Source organism: Hyperolius riggenbachi, chromosome 3 (genome assembly GCF_040937935.1).
Source record: "Hyperolius riggenbachi isolate aHypRig1 chromosome 3, aHypRig1.pri, whole genome shotgun sequence".
Lineage (NCBI taxonomy): Eukaryota > Metazoa > Chordata > Amphibia > Anura > Hyperoliidae > Hyperolius > Hyperolius riggenbachi.
Window position 1 is genome coordinate 306,527,575 of NC_090648.1, and position 15,123 is coordinate 306,542,697.

At 40.6% G+C, this 15,123-nt stretch overlaps 1 protein-coding gene across 6 annotated transcripts in view; it reads left to right on the forward strand.

Moving 5' to 3' along the window:
• The window catches only part of OSBPL8 (oxysterol binding protein like 8), a 289,354-nt gene that overhangs the window by 255,660 nt on the left and 18,571 nt on the right, over window positions 1-15,123 (forward strand). For all 6 annotated transcript variants that reach the window (XM_068276646.1, XM_068276647.1, XM_068276649.1 and 3 more), the window contains 6 exons: window positions 1,112-1,193; window positions 2,492-2,590; window positions 2,880-2,976; window positions 5,577-5,675; window positions 5,760-5,857; window positions 12,106-12,195. In XM_068276646.1, coding sequence (XP_068132747.1) covers window positions 1,112-1,193; window positions 2,492-2,590; window positions 2,880-2,976; window positions 5,577-5,675; window positions 5,760-5,857; window positions 12,106-12,195 — 565 coding nt within the window. The remainder of the gene's footprint in view (window positions 1-1,111; window positions 1,194-2,491; window positions 2,591-2,879; window positions 2,977-5,576; window positions 5,676-5,759; window positions 5,858-12,105; window positions 12,196-15,123) is intronic.

Sequence of the window (15,123 nt, forward strand, 5' to 3'; positions counted from 1 at the left end):
TGATTCCGATTCAGATTCCGCTTTTTAATCAGTTTTTACATCCGATTCAGATTCCGATTTGCAGTGTGCAGGGAGCAAACTGCAAATCGGAATCTGAATCGAGTGTAAAAACTGATTAAAAAGCGGAATCGGAATCACTTGCAGTGTGCAAGAGGCCTTATGGTTTTTAATGTATGGTGAATGTGTATTAACACTTATCTAGGTTGAGCTTGACCATTCACAGAGAAATTTCAGTTTAGTAGAGAATAATCCGAAGATTTATGGGAATCATCGTTGCCATTTGCTTACATTTTTTTTAGCATACAAGAGACAATAATTCCAGAGTTTTCCTTGCAGAGAATGCCAGGTGTATTTGAAAACCTGGTTACAGTCACTAGGTGAATCCAATCATCTAATGCTCCAACCAGTGGTTTGATCATGGTCCCACATCTCACACATTGTGGCTAGTTTGAAACCATATATTACAAAAGTATGGGAAGACAACACAACTGTTCATTGTCAAATATATTTAATTTGTACTAAAATGTGCTACGGTGGTCTTCAGGATTCCGCTCAAAAGTGATATTTTTGTGGTAGACACTATGGTTCCATTTTTATTTAAAATATGATCGAGCCATCATGGTATGATTTTATGTCAGGGGTGTATGTGTCAGACACTTAACACTTGGATGATTGTGCGCAAATTTGTTGCATCACAATGAAGGATTAAGTTTTAATTGAACTACCACCTTCAAAGCAAGACCTGACTGTCCTTTAGCGAAGTTTTATGCTTAAACATTTTCTGTGCAGTTGTAACTTTTGAACTATTGTATTGCTTTTGAAAAGTTATGCAACATGAACATTAAATGGAAACACCAAATTTACCATTTCTAAAGATATCTGATATAAAACGACATTTGATTATATTGTATTCATTTTAAACAGATATATCATTTTCTTAATACAAAAGTCATGTTGGCTGCAGAGTGTAACAAATGATCTGCAGCAACATAAATACACCCTCCATTTCTCTTTTTTTAATTTACATGCTTTTTTATATAAAAGGGAAATTCATAGAGGCAAAAATATATGCTCTCAATTAATGAAGGAATGTTTTTTGTCTCTGTTACAGAGCGGCTCTTGAGGAGAATGCCTACAGCCGGATGAAGAAAGTAGTTAAGTGGTACCTATCAGGATTCTATAAAAAGCCAAAGGTTAGACACTTTATATGGAGTATTGTTCAATTTTTCTATTTTTCCCATGCACTGACATTTCAGTAAGAATAGCACTAAAATCATGGTTAGTGAATGTTACACTAATCTTCCAAATGACTGTACATTTTTGTAAAACACCAACAGTGTAGATATTATAATCAGTATATTTACTTGTTTAGAACTATTTTGAAATGTTGATGCTAAATGCAAGAAGTGCAAGTGATGTCATGACCATGGTCCTGACAGTTCCTCTCTGAAGCTCATTGCATTGTGGGAAATAACTGCTATTTCCAGCTGCCAAGCGAGTAGTATCTCCCTCTGTGTGTAGAACTCTCAGAAACAAACTTTCCGCAGAGATCACTTGCCAGTACTAAAGATGATGCCACCTGTGATAAATGTCAGAATGTAAGTCAGGGAGAGGGAAGATTTTACGAGGTGCAAACCCTGACTAAATCATTTATAAATGAATATGGTGTATAAAAAAAAAAAAACAAGCAGTTTTGTTCATTACGTTATTTTCACTACAGTTCTTCCTTTTTTATGTCTGCCAATATCCCACATGTCCTCAGCAGTCGAGAATGGTACTGTTACAGTATGATTTTTCATCTCAGGCCTTGATTATAAGTGCTAGTGCGAACACAGACTTTGAATTAAGTGTCTTTTGACACCTAATGTCAGCATCACTGTTCAGCTCTGCTATGCCAAGAGGATTAAGTGGAGGATGGCTCCTGCACATATGAAATAGCTTGCCGGGTTGTGGTACCTGCAAGGCCCTTTCTCCTTCACAGTGCCAGAGCATCTTCTAAATGTCACGTGACTGTTAGTAGACATACTTTAGCCTCTAAAGCTATGTTTCTCTTGGCCTGAACATTCATTCACTGATCATTAGGGAGGCAGTTTTCAGAAGTAGCGCTATAAAGACACAGTTATTACTACGCAGCTCCTTTTGTTCTGAGGAGAGGCAAAGAGGGATGCCAAGCGGCAGAGGAGCAAGCAGCACCCTGCAATGGGCAGAACAATACAAAACAGTTGTACTTGTTTGTCATTTAGCAATCTGACATGACGACTCACTTATGACCAGCTTGGGACAGCTATACACATGCTAGATTTTTGCACAAGACAACCATGAATGATCACCTCTAACTGCAAAATCCATCTACTAAACCGTAACAAGATTATAGAATCACTACAGGGGTTATGTGTTGTTCTATTGATGTGGTTAGAGCTAAATTACTATGCATATATGACATACACAGAACCGGCCAGTTCTGATCCTTGCCTCATTCTTTCATTTTTAGGGTCTGAAGAAACCTTACAACCCTATTCTCGGAGAAACGTTTCGCTGCTTGTGGATCCATCCAAAAACCAATAGCAAGACCTTTTATATTGCTGAGCAGGTATAGATCATGTCATCTGATCTGTATACAAGCTCCATTGGTAAACTCTATATGCAGTATGTGATGTGTAATGTTTCTATAGAGGATTGGCTAGTTATTTGTACAGGAGATTTTATTAGTCGTTTTCTGCCTCAAATAATCCTTCTTATTGGCTTAGATCTGGTGTTGCCAATCTTGAAGATATAATCTGAGATGGTGGGATGTGAGAACAGTGATAGAAACTACTCTCTCTGCTAACGATTTGTTTTAGCTTGCGTGATATATTTATTAACACTCACTTCTTTACTAGGTTTCTCATCATCCACCAGTGTCTGTCTTTTATGTCAGTAACCGAAAAGATGGGTTTTGCCTAAGTGGGAGTATTCTGGCCAAATCTAAGTTTTATGGTGAGTGAGACTGATCAGTACTATAAGGGGTAAGATAATTTGGAAATGCACAAGAAACGATCAGTATTTTACGGAATTGCTTCGTCTTGTGTTGGTGTGCTGAGTAATCAGGAATTTTTTGTGCATGTTTAAGTGCCATTAGGTGCTTCATTTTGGGGTCAGCCTATAATGACGCTACCCTGGTGACAGTGTTCTTTAAAGTGAAAGGAGGCTTTGACCTCCATTTCACCTTAATCTATGTCAAAATAATTTGCACTGTAAACATCCTGACAGAAGGCCTCATTCACACAATGCCTGTACATTTTATCGTAATGCAGAGCGTTTCAGTTGTAGCACAGATACCATTCATTTAGGGCCCTTTTCCACTGAGAGCAATTTGCTTAAAATCGCAAAACACTCGCGATTTTTAAATTGCTAGGGTTGCTACTATAACATAGGAATCATGAAAAGTATTTTCCACTATTGCGATTCGATTTTAGGTAAATCACAATTCCCTTTTGGAGCGATTTTTGAAGCGATTGTGCTTCAATGTTAAATGCAAAATCGCAATTGCAAACCAAAATTGAAGAAGCCTGCATTTGTGATTTTCTTTTGTGGTTACTAGTGGAGGAGAGTCCTTAATAAATGTCATCCGCTGTTTGATAAAATACATGCCATGGTGCATTTTAAACCAGTGGGTTCTGTGTGTGGGTTCTGTATATATATATATATATATATATATATTAATAATATTTCTTGGTATACAGCATCACCTTTTACAGACGGCACAGAATTTTCCATTGAAGTCTCTAGTAAGACTCCACTTAAAGAGACACTGAAGCGAAAAAAATATATGATATAATGAATTGGTTGTGTACTATGAATAATTACTAGAAGATTAGCAGCAAAGAAAATATTCTCATACTTTTATTTTCAGGTATATAGTGTTTTTTCTAACATTGCATTATTCTATAATATGTGCAGATTACACAACACTCAGCATTCAAAATGATTCTTTCAGAGCAGTCTGTGAAGTAATGACCTCTCCTCTAGCAGAGGAAAAGTAAATAGTCCAGGAACAGTTGAGATAATAAAAGTCAGATAACAGCCCTCTCCACTAACTTAAGGTCCGTACACACGCTGGACTTTAGGCAACGACGGGTCCGTCGTTGCCTCCCGCTGGGTGGGCGTGCCAGCGACAGTCCGGCGTGTGTACGCTCTGTCGTCAGACTGATACGGCTGTTCCTGAGCGATCCGCCGGGCGGATCGCTCAGAAACAGCCGTATCAGTCTGACGACAGAGCGTACACACGCCGGACTGTCGCTGGCACGCCCACCCAGCGGGAGGCAACGACGGACCCGTCGTTGCCTAAAGTCCGGCGTGTGTACGGACCTTATGTCAGAGAGCTTAATGGCTTGTTGGCATAGAGATAACAACTGGAGTTTCTCAACTCTTCCTGTACTGGAAACAATTAGACTGATGTATCTGATCTTAATGTTTTATTTCTTAGCTGTACTACACATACAAATCATAATATCATATTTTTTTTTCGCTTCAGTGTCTCTTTAAAGACAGCTTAGGCCAGGTGTTAATTAGTCACACACTTTAAAATTATCACTTGCTTTCTTTGTGAATTAACATCCTATCCCTAAGCTTAGGAATCAATCCTTAATTTAAGCATGTAATATTTAATTTGAGAGTTTAATCTTTAACTTAAAGAGAACCCGAGGTTTGTTTAAAGAATGTTATCTGCATACAGAGGCTGGATCTGCCTATACAGCCCAGCCTCTGTTGCTATCCCAAACCCCACTAAGGTCCCCCTGCACTCTGCAATCCCTCATAAATCACAGCCATGCTGTGAGGCTGTGTTTACATCTGTAGTGTCAGTCTCAGCTGCTCCCCCGCCTCCTGCATAGCTCCGGTCCCTGCCCCCGTCCCTTCCCCCGTCCCTTCCCTCCAATCAGCAGGGAAGAAAGGGATGCAGGCGGGGACCGGAGTTCTGCAGGAGGCAGGGAGAGCAGCAGACTGACACTATAGAGATAAACACAGCCAGCTCTGACAAGCTGTTTGTCAGCAGCGTGGCTGTGATTTATGAGGGATTGCAGAGTGCGGGGGGACCTTAGGGGGGTTTGGGATAGCAACAGAGGCTGGGCTGTATAGGCAGATCCAGCCTCTGTATGCAGATAATATTCTTCAAACCCACCTCGGGTTCTCTTTAAGGATTTCATGAGGTAAATTGCTTAGTGAATACTAAATGATTTATCACCAAAGTGAGGAGATAAGCTTAGTGAATTGTGGCCATTATGTGCATCTCACTCATTCTGACATCTTTCATGAAGCAGGTTATGCTGAGCTGGCACCTTTGCTGTCAGTATGTTCACAGTACATCCTGGAAAAAATGGCTGTGGTCACAGGCTATGGTGAACGACAAGGCAATCAAAGCCTTCTCTCTCATGTTAAATACTAAAGTTAAGAGCAGATTATGTGGAGTAATAATGTTTTAAATGCCAAATACACATTTTCCACATTAGGGTTGTTGACCGTTATGCAGCTGTTGATGACTGACCAAGACCCTTGTTTTGTTTTATGTATTTTAATTTTCAGACATTCTCATCCCACAGGCAATTCTCTATCGGCTATTCTTGAAGGAGAAGGAAGACTAACATTCCTAAACAGAGGAGAGGATTACACAATGAATATGCCATATGCACACTGTAAAGGTAAACATACCTTAATTTAAGTATGTTACTGCAGAGTGTATAATGTTGTGGATGTAATACATAAATATATGTGTGTTTTCTTAGGAATTCTGTATGGCACAATGACCCTGGAACTTGGAGGGAATGTTAACATCACCTGTGAGAAAACTGGGTACAGTGCCTCTCTGGAGTTTAAACTAAAGGTATGTATGATTTCTGGTTCATATGAACTGAATGGTCACTTTATATGGCACACCCACTACTACTTGGTGATAGCACTGTACGTTGAAGGGATTATGTGTATCTTCTTGAATTAGATTTAAGGGTTTATGTATGATTAACATGTATAAATACATCAGAGAGCAAGACAAAAGCTTGGCAGACAGGGTTTTTGTTCCTAGGCTTGTACAAAGGACAAGGGGGCATGAGCTGCATGCGGAGGAGGAACGATTTCCTATCTGTTTAGAACAGGCTTTCTCAACCAGGTTTCCTTGAGTACTCTGCAGGGGTTCCTTGGCATTTTCCCACATCGTGAGTGAAGTATAATAGAGCACATTATAAAAGAGGATACTGTAAAATTAAGCACTAAATTGTGGGGCAGAATAATAATTCTAAAATTGATAAAAAAAACCTCTAGAATAAGGAGACTGTGGCAGTGTAATAGGGGTAGTGAAGTAAACAGCCTCATTTTTAAAGACCATGCCTCATGAAAAATAAATCCAGGGGTTCCTTGAGATCAAAAAATTGTATGCAGGGTTCCTCCAGGGTACAAAGGTTGAGAAAGACTGGTTTAGAGGTTCTTTACATCAAGAGTGGTTAAAATGTGGAATATTTTACCACATGGAGTAGTTATGGCAAATTCAACATCTACATTTAAAGAGGGATTGGTTGCTTTCCTTGCATTAAAGGACATCCATGGCTATAATTACTAGGTAATTCCCAGTGGGGTTGATCCTGGGGTTTTATCTGACTGCCACATGGAAGAGGGTTTTTTTCCCGTATAAAGGCTTGTCCCAAGCCTTGTAATGGTATTTCACCCTCATCTGGATCAACAGGGATATGGGAGCGTGCAGTAAAGTGTTGTACAAATTTATTATTATTGTATTTATTTTTTTCTGGTTGAACTCTGTGGACGGATGTGGGCGAAAGGGAGGAAGACCAGAGAGTAGAAGTAGTGAGCAATGCAGATTATGTGAAAGCTAGCAGGATTCCCGGCACATGTGCAGAAGCTCTGTGCTGCTCTGTAATCTGACCTGTTGCTCAGCTATTAGAAAAACACTTGGCTTATAACAAAAACAAAATCTTCCTTTAGTTTACCTATGCTTAACATGGTATGTTCTGTATAACCAGTGAATTAATGAGCTGATAACAGAAGAATTCAACTCTGTGACTGGAAAAAAAAATGCACACCATGTGTGCGTCCCAGTGTACAATTCCTTAATAGGGATGACCCTGCTTAGGAGACTTATGGAGAAGCATGTGATCAGCTGATAGATTTGTAAGGGGGGACCCCCCTATGACTTGTACTCCTCTCCTGGAAACGGTACTTTAGCCTGTCATGTTTTTTACAATGTAAGAAGGAAATGAATGACGTTTGTATTGAATGTGTGTGCCCAACTTTTCTCTTTTTTTATGACTTGATTAACAAAATTGAGTGATAATTGAATAGTGTATGAACAGCTTAATATTAAATTACAAAATTTGTGTGTAGCACTGCTTTTTTTAAATAATTTTTTCAATGAAACTTAAGATTTTCTTTATATAATTGGTTTTAATACCATGTGAATTTAGCAAAATTGCTTTGTCAAACTTTGATATGAGGGATCACAACGTATAGTGAAAAGAGCAATGCTGTGATCTCGCATACATCTGTGAAATGGGTTTTTGACTGTTCAGCCCCATCTACACGATACGATTCTTTGTACGATTCAATTACGATTCTATTTACGATCCGATTAAATCCGACATGTCCAATCGGGTTTCGATTCAATTCGATTTGCCATTGTTTTGCAAGAGCAAATCAAATTGAATCGAGTCGAATCCTGATCGGACATGTCGGATTTAATCGGATCGTAAATAGAATCGTAATTGAATCGTACAAGGAATCGTATCGTGTAGATGGGGCTTTCAGGGTAGATTCTAATGCATATCTACGGTAGATGTGTAAGCTTACTGTTTCTTGTCCACTACTCTGTGAAGCTAAAAAGTCCATTATGGCTGATTGGATGAAGGCTTGTTTATTTATGAAGCTGTATACATGCCAGAATATGTATTCTTTCTCCTTATGAATAGGCATTAAATGGTTTATCTTCACCTTCAGCACTAGGCAGTGCAATATAGCTTCTTGGGAATAATGTGTGCCTTTATGGAAGCATATTTTGGCATATTAATGAAATGTTGTTTGACATTTCGTGTATGCCTGAGTGCCTGCCTCCACTTTGTAGCCACAAATTAAATGTCACAATGACATTCTTTGGCTGCCAAGCTTGTCCGTTCTTTGGCGGCCAGTATCTGCTGTGGTGCTGACATAAATGAGGCATTCACTTGCTGCTGTTGTCTGCAGCAATCACAAGTAATGTGAGGGCACTTACTTCTTGTAGGAAGAGGATGAATGTTTTGGCGTCCATGTTTGGTGTCTGCATACCGCATTCCCCTGAAAATAAGACAAGATGTGTTAGGGCTTATTTACAGGGAATGATTTATTTTTTCCATGAACAATATAATTTATTCTTTAAGAAAAAACGAAATAAATCAACATTTAATGAAATAACCATGAAATAAATAGCCATGCCATCACATTCTGGAAAATGTACTAAACATTATATTTCCTTTTTTTCTTTTACCACAATCTACATTTTCCAACTTTAATTGTTTTGGGTCTCTTGGGGTCTTTTGAGTGTGATTCCTTTAGGAGATGTCAGCTTTCCCTGGTGAAGGGTCTGTCTCTCCTGCTGAATTCTATTGCCAAATGAGTTTACTTTTTTTTTTTTTACATGTATGCCTTAGCTGCCAGGAAATTATTTACATTGACTTTTTTTCTGAACTGTAACTAGGGATTATTTTTGAAGTGGGGCTTATTTTGAGCATCCTCAAATCCTGATGAATCATGCTAGGGCTTAAAAGAGCACTATTGTGAAACATTGTAACATTTTAAATGCATAAAAACACATAAATAAAATGTACATTTCTCACAGGGTAAAATGTAATATAAATTACTTTTCTCCTATGTTGCTGTCACTTATAGTAGGTTGTAGAAGTCTGACAGAACCGACAGGTTTTGGGCTAGCACAATCTCATCAGGGATTCTCACGATTTTCTTTATTTTTAAAAGCACAGTGAATGGTAGTCGCTCCGTCCCAAATGCCAGAATAGTGTAAAATATAGGTAGGGCGGGTGGACTTCATCTTTGTATATTTCCTTTCCAGGGAGTGCTTTTGTAAAGAATAAATGAAATATAGAGAATCCCCTATGAAGAGATGGACTAGTAAAAACCTGTTGGTTCCGTCAGATGTCTACCAACTACTGTAATTGACAGCAACATAGAAGAAAAGTAATTTATAGCGCCTTTTATTCTTGAAGAAACCTACTTTTTATTTGTATGTGTTTACATGTAGTTTACATTTTACAGTTTTTTGTGATAGTATTCCTTCATTTTGGGGTAAGTTTTATTTTCAGGGTATGTCTTCTTTTTAGGTAAACAGGGTAGTTGGATCCCTGAGGGCCCATTTACACTTAATCAGTTGATATGCGTTAGTGTGCGTTAGTGCGCATTGGTACGCGGTTTTTCCATAGCAGTGCATTGTGAAAAAGATTTCGGTTAAACGCATTAAGTGTGAACGATGCCATAGAAAAACATGGGCATAAGGCCCCATTCACATCAGCAAACGCGGATGGCCGTGCGTTCGGAACGCAATGCGTACTAACGCATGCCATCTGCGTTTGTATGCGTTGCGTGGCTGATCCCATTTACTGAAAGTGAATGGGTAAGCCACGCGTTTTGGTAAAAAATACGTACAGCATGCGTTTCTGGACCGCACTGGTCCGGAACGCATGGAGTGTGAACATCAGACAGTGCAGTCTATGCACTTTCTGAATTCCTCTGTGTTGGGCTCCTGCACGCGTTACCGAAATCCGGACGGCATCGCGTGCAATGTGAACGGGGCCTTACTTTGAAAATCAATTTTTCTTTCAGTTATAACTGAGAGCAACTGATTAAGTGTTAAAGGGCCCTAACTGTGTAGCTGAGGAATTTGCTCCTGAAATGGTGTGTCTTATAATGTGTAGCTTTCATGGAGAGAGCAGCTTATATTCTTAATGATTTAATTTACTTTGAGTACATCTGTTTTATCCCTGCGGCCAAAATTTAACTAAAATGTATGAAGGATTTTAAGGTAGGTGTCTGGTCAGTATTCAGAAATGCAGCGCATACTGGCAAATACTTCAAGGAGACTTGAAGAGCTTGTAACCAACTTGACCAGTTCTACATGCCAGTAATGCTTAGATTATCTGCTCTCTATGCCTCCAATCCTATTGCAGCTGACTTGCCTTATTTAGAATTGATGGCAACCATCAATTATTGTCTTGCTCCTCTATGCATGCTACATTTTAGCTTGCTATAGTTATCTCCATTATATTGTTACTTTAGCATGAATCATGTACATTTTATGTACTTTTTTGGGGTCAGGTGTTTTTCACTGTTTCAGATTTCTGTTTTGCCAAGGTTAGAAGCTCTGCCAGGCTTCTGTTGAAGTTCCAGTTGATGTTTCACCTCACTTCCTGCTCTTAGTGATACCATCAAGGGAACAGGAAGTTAAGTGACGTCTTTTCAACAGGGACACATTTGCAAAAAAAAAATTGAAGTTGAAAAACAATAATGGCCTGTATTCGCTGTTTGTCTTACGAGGCACAAAATGGCACTTGCGGTGATGCGAGAATGCTTCCGATTTCCTCTAGCCATGCCATGCACCTCTGAGAGGATTTATAAATCAATAATAATAAAGGGGTTGGGATGTGCGATGTGTATTTTTGCTTCATGTCGTCTGATCCTGCACCTCTCACGCATGGGAATCAGACATCAGCCTATTGATTTCAATAGGCTGCATTTCCCCATCTAATTTCATATGCAGGGAAACGCAGCGATTTGGGTCTAGTGGAAATGGGTCATAATATAGTGTTAAGTTTTTTAGTACTTTCTGTGTCTTCATCTTGAATATTCTCCTCACTTCCTGTACCAGTTATATGGAGGTTGATCCACTACAGAACATTAATCTTAACGTGTGCAGATATCACGTGTTAAGATTACCGACATTTACGCAATTTATGCTAATTGTGTAATGTATTACATCCATGCACCACTTGCATTGCTTAAGTGATGCTTGTATACAGCATGTTATGCAGTTAGCGCAAATTGTGAAAATGCCAGTAATCTTCACATGTAATATCTGCACACCATAAGATTTATGTTTTTCAGTGGATAAACAAAAGGGTCACTAAGAATTGGAAATGAGGGAAAATCTTGGATGTGTTAACCCTCTTCCCATTTTTGAAAACTAAAATAAGCTTTGATTGGCGTTACATTCTGTGACATTATTCCTTCAAGCTTAGCTGTACTTTTCACAGCTTCTGTTCAGTCAGATTTTTCCAACAGCCTCAGGTCAGCCCAGTTTTCCCATTTACTAGTATGCACATTAACTGATGTTGGACAGTACTGTAACCGAACTAAAATCAATGTTTCATGTACTTGAGGCCTAAAAGTTGTCCCTAATAACTGATACTCTTATGTTGCCAGTGGCGTAGCAATATGGGTTGCAGAGGTTGTGACCGCATCAGGGCCCTCCGGCCAGAGGGGCCCCACAGGGCCCTCCCTCAACCGCAGTATTGACTCTTTATTGGTCCTGTGTTAGTAATATTCTCTTCTATAGATGCTTTAAATAGTAGTGATCATTAACACACTGTTCCCCATCCCTTTCTTGCACCTCTGACACTGTGGTTGTGCTTGATTGGTTTTGGTGCGCTGTATCAATTGTTATGTATAGAGTGCTTGGGGGGCCCCATGTAAAACTTGCTCTGGGACCCACAGCTTCTTAGCTAAACCACTGTATGTTGCATCATAAATTTATGAGGAGAGCGGAGCCCAATTGTTTACAAGCAGCTGCAGCACAAAGCATTGTCTACACACCCTGTGCATGTTGTGCATTATCTTTTTAAACAGACAACTAGTGGTCCACTTAACATGGGCTAGTTATTTTTATATATGCCATATAGCCAGTTGGAATGACAATAACTTGTACTTGACCTCTATAAAGTGATTAAGTTAGTTATGTACCATAAAATCAAAATATGGGACTAATAAGGCAAAATCTACATTATCAAGCCTTCTGTAACTATGTATTTTACTTTTGTAGTTAGTTCCTTTAATGATTGTTTGTAAACTTGTAATTTTGTTTTGCAGCCCTTTCTTGGCAATGACGATAGTGTAAATCAGATATCCGGGAAAATTAAACTTGGAAAAGAAGTTTTGGCCACCCTGGAGGGACACTGGGTAAGTGTCAACATTAAAATATTACATTAAATATATAGAAGTATATAGAATACGTGTTTGAGGAGGAACATTTCTTTCACACATTTGTATTGCTGACATATTTTCTGCAGCACTTAAGGCTAAATTTACATTGGCAGTTTTGCAAGTCTGGAAAAACCACAAGTCGTGTTTTTACAGTCTTCGTGAGGCAGCCCTGCCCACCATATCCTTTGCGAGGCAATGTGGAAAACTACCATGGCCCATGATACATAGCACATTTGTGTGGGATTGCTGACTATTCTTCAGTTTGATGATTACCCACTCTGAATATAGCAGCAAATGCCTTTCTCTAACCCTCTGTTTGTGATTCACTGTGACTGAGCAGGGAATTAGCTCAGCTTGCCATTGAGTGTTTGATAGGAGGCTGGTAGGACATTATTATTATTATTATTATTTAGTATTTATATAGCGCCGACATATTACGCAGCGCTGTACGGTGTATGTATGTATATATATATATATATATATATATATATATATATTGTCTTCTCACTAACTGTCCCTCAAAGGAGCTCACAATCTAATCCCTACCATTGCCATTGCCATATGTCTATATTATGTAGTGTAAGTACTGTAGGCTAGGGCCAATTTTAGGGGGAGCTAATTAACTTATCCGTATGTTTTTGGAATGTGGGAGGAAACCGGAGTGCCCGGAGGAAACCCACGCAGACACGGAGAGAACATACAAACTCTTTGCAGATAGTGCCCTGGCTGGGACTCGAACCAGGGACCCAGTGCTGCAAGGCGAGAGAGCTAACCACTACGCCACCATGCTGACAGGTTACCTATGGTGGAAGAAAGCTGCACTTTTTTTTAGCACAAGCCTCTCCTCATAGGGTACAGTGGTAGACTGGAACAGGTTCCTTTGATCCCCTCTACCACATCACATAAAGTAGGATTTTTGTTTCTAATTCTGAGAAATGTATTCCTCTTGTCAGAATTGTGTTGTTCTCTCCTCATTCCATGCATAACTATCAGGTGCCATACCAGGAGGTCCAGGCAGAGCCGGCCTTTGGGGGGGGGGGGCAACTGGGGCAATCGGCCCAGGCCCCGCACTTGAACAGCTCCCCCCCGGCCGCGTGCCCGTGCGGCAAGCTGGAGGAGAGCAGCGCAGAGAAGAGGGGGAGCTGTGAGCAGCGGTGGAGAAGGGGGGCTATCTCCCCCCCCCCCCTTCCCTCACCTTAGGGCTCCTTCTCCCTCGCTCGCTCTCCCCTCCGAACTAATGTGCGGGTGGCTGGCAGTGGGCTGAACTCACCTTCCGTCTCGCGCCAGCGCCGGAAGTTCTGGTGCCTCTGGTCTGGACCAGACCAGAGTAGCGGCAAATCCATCCCGCGTCGGCACTGCATCGAGACGGAAAGTAAGTCCCGCCCGCTGCCTGCCAGCCACCCGCACTTTAGTTCGGAGGGGAGAGCGAGCGAGGGAGGGGAGATGGCTCCCCTTCTCCACCGCTGCTCACAGCTCTCCCTCTTCTCTGCGCAGCTCTCCTCCTGCTGGTGGCACACCTGGCTAACTATACTGGGCACATATACCCCTGCCTACATATACTGGGCACATATACCCCTGCCTACATATACTGGGCACATATACCCCTGGCTACATATACTGGGCACATATACCTCTGGCTACATATACTGGGCACATATACCCCTGACTACATATACTGGGGACATATACCTCTGGCTACATATACTGGGGACATATACCCCTGACTACATATACTGGGGACATATACCCCTGACTACATATACTGGCCACATATACACCTGGCTACATATACTGGGCACATATACACCTGGCTACATATACTGGGCACATATACCCCTGGCTACATATACTGGGCACATATATCCCTGGCTACATATACTGGGCACATATATCCCTGGCTACTGGGCACATATACCCCTGGCTACATATACTGGGGACATATACCCCTGACTACATATACTGGGCACATATACCCCTGGCTACCTGTTCTCGGGACATCTCTACCCCTGGCTACCTGTTCTGGGGACATCTATACTGCTGGCCACCTATTCTGGGGACACCTATAGACCTGGGGCTACCCATTTTTGGGGAACCACTGCTGTCAGATTGAGTGTATTTTGGGGAACTGCTGCCAGGTGAGAGGTGTCTACCATATTAAGGGGGCATTCTGCCTATTTATGTGAAATGCTGTCTATTTATGTGCCTCATGACTGTTGAATTTGTCTTGTTGGGGGCCTCATGGTTACTGAATTTGTCTTGTTGGGGGCCTCATGATTGTTGAATTTGTCTTGTTGGGGGGCCTCATGATTGCTGAATTTGCTGAATTTTGCAAGACAAAAGTTACTACAACAATGTGAATTTTGTGAAACGTGAACCTTAGAATTTCCAAATTAATTGAAGCATGAGCTCCCCCACCCCCGCACTTAAAACCACCATGCAAATGTTTGTTTTTATATTGGTTGGCTTAGTGGCCTTTACCCATAATTGTTTTCAAACAATAATAATAAGGAATACTGCTTTAAAGGCGGACAAGCCCATGAACGTGGCGATACGGTATATGGCCTATACTTATGGCTCTAGGCCCCGCATGTGACACTCGCCCCAGGCCCCGCATACTCTAAAGCCGCCTCTGGGTCCAGGTATCCTCCTTGACACATCATACTGTTCTGTATTGAACTTTGCTATTGAACCCAGACTATTGGTCAAAATACAGAAGAGTCACATTTTTGCTTGTCTATAACCAATCTATCTGGACCTACAGCATTTTTTCAGCATAATGTGAAACAATGGCTGTCTGATTCTATAAAGTTGTTGTTTCAGTATATAAAATGTCACTTGTTTCATGCTTTTGAATAAAGCCTTGAATAATGTTATGAACATATGTTGTGTTACAGCAGTTGTAAG